The sequence below is a fragment of the Silurus meridionalis genome, chromosome 8 (genome assembly GCF_014805685.1).
Source record: "Silurus meridionalis isolate SWU-2019-XX chromosome 8, ASM1480568v1, whole genome shotgun sequence".
Taxonomy (NCBI): domain Eukaryota; kingdom Metazoa; phylum Chordata; class Actinopteri; order Siluriformes; family Siluridae; genus Silurus; species Silurus meridionalis.
Window position 1 is genome coordinate 22,982,376 of NC_060891.1, and position 7,920 is coordinate 22,990,295.

The 7,920-nt window shown below is 37.1% G+C and overlaps 1 protein-coding gene across 2 annotated transcripts; it reads left to right on the forward strand.

Moving 5' to 3' along the window:
* Window positions 1–1,278: 1,278 nt before the first annotated feature.
* On the forward strand, window positions 1,279–6,780 carry LOC124389997 (procathepsin L-like). 2 transcript variants are annotated; one of them, XM_046855667.1, is made up of 7 exons: window positions 1,279–1,429; window positions 3,069–3,211; window positions 3,849–4,043; window positions 5,531–5,722; window positions 5,940–6,102; window positions 6,202–6,307; window positions 6,471–6,780. In XM_046855667.1, exons 1-7 carry the CDS (start codon window positions 1,330–1,332, stop codon window positions 6,649–6,651), a joined length of 1,080 nt encoding a protein of 359 aa, XP_046711623.1. In that variant the 5' UTR covers window positions 1,279–1,329; the 3' UTR covers window positions 6,652–6,780. The 2 variants fall into 2 exon arrangements, with proteins under 2 accessions (XP_046711623.1, XP_046711624.1); XM_046855668.1 differs by lacking the exon at window positions 3,069–3,211 and having other exon boundaries at window positions 1,327–1,429.
* The last annotated feature ends 1,140 nt before the right edge of the window (window positions 6,781–7,920 follow it).

The window sequence follows — 7,920 nt, forward strand, 5'->3', positions numbered from 1 at the left end:
CGAGAAAGCACCTGACACGCTGAAGAGGGCGTGGCAGGTGGTTTCCTGACAGTTAACAAACATGTACTGTATGTACATTTTTATAGCATGCCTTCATTAAACAAATCGCGGCAACGCTGTTGTGTAAAAACCCCTCCAAAAACACATGCATGCACATTCTCATTTATTAACGCACATCATGTACATAAAGAAATTTCAAGCACGTTAATATATTGCCGCCATATTGATTTTCGTTTAGCTCGATCATCGGTTATCTCGATGCTTTTTGGCAACCCCCTAGGACATCGACATAACCGGGTTCCACTGTATATATATATATATCATTAACTAAATAATATATATCATTAACTGAAGTATGAATGAACCAATAGCTAGGGTTTAAAATTACATTCACACACTCACACACACACACACACACACACACAATTGAAAAACACATTTCAATCGCCATTCATTATGCTAGGCGTGAGCACAAGACTTTTTGTGTTATCTGTCAGTACAGTATGTCTGGAATTAAAAAAACAAAACCAGTTGGTTTCACTTTTGGATTTTCTATTGTTATCTTGAATCTTCATTACAGTATAATAACATTTTCTAGTGAGCTTTTTTATTAGCTTATGAAGAATTTGGGTGCAGAGCACAGGGTCAGATATAATGTGCCACCCTAGGAGCAGATAGAATTAAGGGCCTTACTCAAGGGCCCAATAGTGGCTTCTTGGCAGTGCTAGGGCATGAACCCCAACCCTTGAACTTCTGATCAGTAGCTCATAGCCAAAACTAGTAAACCCAAATTGATTTTTTTAGAAAGGGGTACAAGTAGGTTGTAATGAGGTTATTTGAAACTGTGATAAAATATTTTGTGAATAATTTTATGCATCCATATTTTGCACAATCTGAATTAGTGAAATGAATTAGTAGCAATATGGCTGTAATGGGGCAAGAACAATGATCCATGGTGATCCATCCAAAAATGTAATGTAATGATTAATTATTATACATAAGGGGTGCTCTAGGTGTGTATTATATTCCAGCCAATCTAAAATGGAAAATATAACCCCTACACTTCTACACACACAGTATGCTAAGTGGGAGCAAGTCTATAAATGTTTAGTTTTTGCTGTACAAAACAACTCTAGAAAAAACCCAACAATTGGTTTCACATTTAGATTTCCAGTGTGTTAATTTCTTAGTAAAGTGAAAGCAGTAACATGTGGCAGAGGGAGAGTTGAGGGGAGGAGTAATGTTTAAGAAGAATTTTAAAAGCTACTGGTTTTTAATGTTTATTTACTCGATAAAACACAGGCCAGATCTCTTTCCAGTCTTTGCAGAATGAAGGTTTTGCTTGTTGTCAGTGCTCTGGTTACTCTGGCTTGTCAGACCAATGTCTCTCCAGAAGATGTGGAGTTTGAGGCCTGGAAAAATAAATTTGGTAAGAAATCTTCTTTTTTAATATTGGGTATAAAATGTATTAATTTTGTATTTATTGATAATGAAAAAAAAAATCTAACACTTTTAAGTCATGATGTGTAAAGAATTAACAAATAGATTAAACCATATTTTAATTATTGAAATTTTTATCAATGCTTGCAAATATCCTATTGAAGCTGGGCTTAATTTCTGTTCAGTCAGTATTATTTTCTAGTGTAAACACATGTTGCATTTAATCTGTTACTACTAAATTCTAATCTCAATTCTTTGTTAATCTTAACGTATTTACTATTTACTAGTAATTATACTAAATCTAGGATATAATAATAATTACTATACATAGTAATTATAATAATTACACTAGTAACAATATAATAGTAACATTGAAGCTGCACAGAAAGTTTATCTACAGGAAATGTACACAATTTATTAGTGAAAATTTGGACATAGCAATTGTTACAGTAGGTTAAAGTGGATAAAAACCTTTATGTAATTTGATGGTATAAGTACATGCCACAGTTTGTGTGTATGTGTATGCATATATGCAGATCTGTGCAGGTTTCTGTATTTATTTTATATGTAACTGTTAATTAATACATCATCATGCTGATGTACTTGTTTAAGATTTACATATTATGGACTTTATAATATCTCTTTAAATTAAGATGATACCAGACAAATAAGTAGGGAGTAAAATTTACTTCATTTTAGTTGTTGTAACAATTTTATTTCAGAATAGATCCATTTTATTTAATGACGTGCTTATATGGGTAAACATACCTTTATTGAATATACCGTATTTTCCGCACTATAAGCCGCTACTTTTTTCCCACGCTTTGAACCCTGCGGCTTAAACAATGAAGCGGCTAATTTATGGATTTTTCCTGGGTTTTTCCCGGTTTCTCAAACGTCATGCCAAAAAACTAAGCCCCATAACATTAGACCAATGAAATTGCCGAACGGGTTCAGGTGAACCAATGAAACTCTATATTAAATCAGATGTGCTCTCACTGAATCGGGCCACACCACATCATAAATATGGATGAGGTTCCTCTGACGTTTGACCTGCCGCTCACTCGGACTGTCAACAGGAAATGCGAATCATTCGTCACGCTGAAAACAACCGGGCATGAAAAAACACACTTCACCTGTGTTCTGAGCTGCACGGCATCGGGAGAAAAGCTTCACCGGTGGTGATTTTTAAACGCACGACGATGCCAAAAGAAAAACTCTCGAGAGAAATTGGTGTAAAAGGAAGGAGGAAGACAGTGAACAATGACTTTCATGGTAGGCCACTGTTTAGATACAAGCCGTGTAACAGTTACTGTTTTTCGTTAAAGCCGGTGTAAAGTTCATTAGTTTCAATGTAGGCACCTGCAGCTTATAGACAGGTGCGGCGTATTTATGTTCAAAATAAAAATCTTTGTAAAATTCAGTGCGGCTTATATTTGGGTGCTTAATAGTCTGGAAATTACAGTAGTTGTGCCTATACCTTTACCAGCCATACAGAATTTGTGGTTGCAATGTCTAGGCTTGTTTGAAAATAGCAACAATGTAAGTGGTACTTGCTCTCAGTCAACCTTTTTAAACTGTAATTTAAATGTATAAATTTTTTCAGTTGTAGTGTGGTCTTCTCATAGGTAAGATCTATTCGTCTCTAGAGGAGGAATCTCAACGTAAGATGGCATGGCTGGAAAATCGCAAATTAGTTCTGGCACACAACCTCCTCGCTGACCAAGGCATTGAGAGCTACAGACTTGGCATGACTTCAATTGCGGATCTGGTGATTTATTTATTTATTTTTTAAGTTGTACATTTTTGTATATTTTTTGCATATTTGTAAGCCTTAATTAAAAATTTGCATGGCCTGGTAACTAACCATATCCTTCAGATACATATATCCAGGTAAAGTGAATAGCATTAATTATTTTATAACTGTGGCACCTGTCAAGGGGTGGTATATAGTAGGCAGCAACTGAACAGTCAATTCTTGAAGTTGATATTTTTAGGGACTTGACAAGAGCAAAATTATGATGGCTTGACTATGGGGTCACAACTTTAAAACAACAAAGACATAAATCTGCTTCTAACCCCTTGGTGCCAGATACCACCGCACACCATTAGACGTGTTTTGTAGTCCATGCCTTAATGAGAGCTGCTGGTGGTACAAAGGGGACCTACACAATATTAGGCAGGTGGTTTGTATAGTTGGTCAGTGTAAAGTATATAAATATACTGTAAATATGTTCTAAGTTTTGAAGAAACACACACATTTCATTTTTATTTCATTTCACACAAATTGCCATTTCACTTGCAGGCATTAACTGTACAGCATAAAACACAATCAATCCTTAGAATTGACAAAAAAAGAAAGTGAAAGTAGCTGCAGTAATCTCCTTTGTCATTCTTTTGTCAAACAGGTTAATCAAGAGTACAGGACCATGTTTATGGGCTGCCAGGCATCTCTCAACAGTGTCATGAAACACAATGCAGATACATTTGTCCAACAGTCAGAAAGAGCTGATTTGCCTACTACTGTGGACTGGAGAGAGAAGGGCTATGTGACTGACATTAAAGACCAGTTTAGCTGTGGCTCCTGCTGGGCCTTTAGTACGGTAAGAAAGAATAGGAAGGTCTCTAGGTTATGCATGTAACCCTGGTTCCCTGAGGGAACAAGACGCTGCGTCAACAACACTTCCACATGACCACGCTCTTAATCATACATATATATATATATATATATATATATATATATATATATATATATATATATATATATATATATATATATACGGACCGTTGCAGCAGACAGCTGGTCGAACTTTCTCCACATGCAGTTCTGTGGACATATGGGCACACTCGGTTAAGCTTCTCCTGGTCGGGGGCCTGAAAAGAAGGAGGATAGAATGCCTGGAGACCAAGGGCATGTTGGGAACAAACCCTAGTCCAGGGTAGAGGAAGGCACTACCCGTGGCTTGAGGGAAGGCTTAAACAATGCGTCCAGAACAACGACCCGGTCCCATACAGACAGGGGGAAAGCGTACAGGCAGAGCTTAGATAATTAGGGGCTGGATGAGTAAGGGAGAACCAGAGGAGACAGTGCAATGTCTCTTGAGTTGCAAACAGGTCCACATGTGCTCCGTAAAATATTTTGCTCCATCTTTCCATATTTGCTCCACCACTTCTGGGTGACCCCAAAAACTCCCAGCTGTCAAGATCTTTTAGCCGAAGCCCTTCTATTGACGGTCCTTAGCCTGGAGCACCTCCCAGGGTACCTAGATTCTGGGGGAGTGCGAGTGGCGACACTCCGTCTCCGAATTTCACAATAGGGCTGGGGTTGGGGCAGGGGCTTTGCTGAACAGGCAAGTCTGTACCACAGGGGTGTCCAGCAGAACAGCTCTATCCCTGTCAGGGTGAGCCAAAGGTGTCTCTCCGTAAAGACTAGGGCAGACATAGACCAGTCAAGCGAGATAGCCAGCCAGCGTCTCTTCAACCCGGGGCATCGTTCTACAAACGCATTCCTGCAGCCCTAATACATTAGTGTAGAGAGAAACATTGGGGATGAAGAGGCAGGCCAAATAAGCATTGTTCCATGACCTGGTCACTTCATTGTGCAAGTCTGGGGAAAAAAGGGGCAGATCATGGCATGGAGGCAGCAACGTAAAGCGGGGCCAGAACCACAAGGAGTGCCCTCCTCGAAGAGTGCCCTATGATAGCCTATGGCAATGTAAGCAGCAGGCTCCCTCAAGAGCCGACTGAGGATGCTCCGCTTCCAAGCAAGCAGCACGCCAGAAGGATTGCTTGCTATCTATTCATAAATATATTTTAACCGCACCTTACCTTTCGTATAACAGACATACACAGAGTGCTTCCTGAACAAACAGTAGCTAACACCGTCTCCACTGCATGTCCTGGTCATGACGTCACCCCGCCGGTGAGGTTGCGCCATTTCTTTGGACAAATTACACACGTGATTTAAAGTGTGGTCATGTGGAAGCGTTCCCAAAGCATTGTATGATATATTACATGCATAAAATGTATACGAGCCTTAACAAGACAATCATTTGTTTTCTATTTTACTACTGTATATTTATCCTCTAAGACAGGAGCACTGGAGGGTCAGACATTTAGGAAAACTGGGAAACTGGTGTCACTCAGTGAACAGCAGCTGGTAGACTGCTCTGGAAAATATGGAAACAATGGCTGTCAAGGTGGCTTTATGGAGAAAGCATTTTTATATGTACAAGAAAATGGAGGACTTGACACAGAGGACTCCTACCCCTATGAGAATCAGGTGAGGCAACAGACAGCAACTGTTATATTTATAAAAGTTTATGTAAGAAAAAAAACACTTGGTGGCATTTTGTTAAAGAAAAATTAACAACAATGATAAGGTGTAAAATAAATTGCAAATGTCTGCTGGTTAAATAAAAATTGTAATAAAAAAAAAATCAGATTTGTTTTGTTTGATCTTAAGCAATACTGAATTCTTTTCGATCTTCCCACCATAGGATGGGGTTTGTAGATTTAATCCAGCCACTGTTGGGGCCAAGTGCACTGGCTATAAGAGTATATCCCCATCTGAGGGAGCTCTGCAGGAAGCAGTGGCCACTATTGGACCCATTTCTGTCACAATATTTGTAGGCCTGGATTCCTTCAAACTGTATTCATCAGGTTTGTTTCAAAGAGTCTTTGACATTAGATTTTTACTGTAGAATTTTCTTCAAACAATAGATTCAGTAATTACAAAGTGTATCTTTGCAATGGATTTAGGTGTCTATGATGACCCTGCCTGTAACAACTCACAATTGAACCATGCTGTCCTTGTTGTTGGCTACGGCACTGGTAATGGAACAGATTACTGGCTGGTCAAGAACAGGTAAAAAATATTTACATGATAAATGCAGTTGCCCAGTTTTCTAGAATGTTAACATCTCAAAATTAAGTGGACATCATGAGATTATTTTAAGTGTTTTTTTTGGTGAACAAATAGTTCAAATCCAACATTAATTTCTACCTTATTCTAAAATTGTATTTCACAGCTGGGGCCTTGGCTGGGGTGATAAAGGCTATATGAAGATTTCCAGAAACAAAGGTAACCTGTGTGGTATTGCCTCTCAAACCAGCTATCCTTTGGTTGACAATGAAAGTCAGGTTGTTCGGTGTGAGACTTGCTCTACGATCTTTGTACTGGGATGCATGTTGCTAAATATTTTGTACTGAGTGTGTGGAGAGCATTGCGTACATATAAAATAGTGCATGAATTTGGAATTGTCTGCTGCCTCGTGGTTACTAATGCTTATAGGTACTGGTTATGAACATCTTTTCATTTTTCATGAATCAATTTTTGTAAAAAGTGATAACATACAGTATATTATATATATATATATATATATATATATATATATATATATATATATATATATATATATATACATACATACATACAGTAACGCTATTGTGTTAAGTTTCAAGTGTTAGATTTTTGTAACTGTCAAATATCTAAGTAAATGTTATTTATAATTAAAAAAACTCAACAACATAAGATTAAAAAAAAAAACAACAACCAATAATTAAGCAATAAGGACTCACTGAGGATGCATCATTGTCACCAACAATACTGCACAAGATTTTTTATCTCCACTAAATCTCCATTCCACTAATCTCACTATATACTGTTGAGATAATGGGATAATTTTACCTTACACAATAAATTCTTGATAATAAACATATTTGTTGTAGATGTTGTTGTTGTTCTTCTTCTTGTTATCTATAGACATATCTCATGGAGATATAAAAATAAAAGAAAACCAGCTACAGATTTAACATTAGTAAATAAAGCAATGGCAAAGATACAGGCATGTAAGATATGTGAATGGAATGTTTGGGAAAATACAATGACCAGTAATGACTTCACTATTCTATGCAAAATAGGTATGGATGTTTCCAAAGTTACAAAACATACAGTTCCTAGATTAACATTTTAGAAAATTGGAAAAAAAAGTTTTTCAATAAATAAATTTTAATAAAAAAAAGGAGTGAATAGAAAAGTCCAGAGGAAAAATATATGGGATTTAATATAAAAGAGCAGCTAAAGTTAAAGGAAAATAGTGATAGAAAGTGTAAAAAAAAAAAAAAAGCATCAGTGCAGTGTGGCTGTGCTTAAAACTGTGTCTTACGCTGCCCGTCTTGATTGGTTAACTAGTGTATAGGTTTGTTACATTATGGTGGCCCCCATCCAAGCCTAGGGCCCTATGCAATTGGCTGCTCTGCCTATAGCTAGCGCTGGCCCTGCTTTCTACCCACCTGTAGAAAAGTATCAAAAGGTTCACTCATTGAAGGAATATATTATATTATATTATATTATATTATATTATATTATATTATATTATATTATATTATACTGTATATTCATCACTTAACCATTAATACATGTCTCTTTAAACTAGCAAATAGACGGCTGTTGTGGCAATCACACACTTTTTATTCTTG

Excerpts from the sequence above, each read along its gene's own strand:
- LOC124389997 (XM_046855667.1), top strand. The coding sequence starts at position 1,330 with ATGAAGGTTTTGCTTGTTGTCAGTGCTCTGGTTACTCTGGCTTGTCAG. Across the intron at positions 1,430-3,068 it reads GGCCTGGAAAAATAAATTTG|GTAAGATCTATTCGTCTCTA; the intron begins GTAAGAAATCTT and ends GTCTTCTCATAG. Across the intron at positions 3,212-3,848 it reads TGACTTCAATTGCGGATCTG|GTTAATCAAGAGTACAGGAC; the intron begins GTGATTTATTTA and ends TTTGTCAAACAG.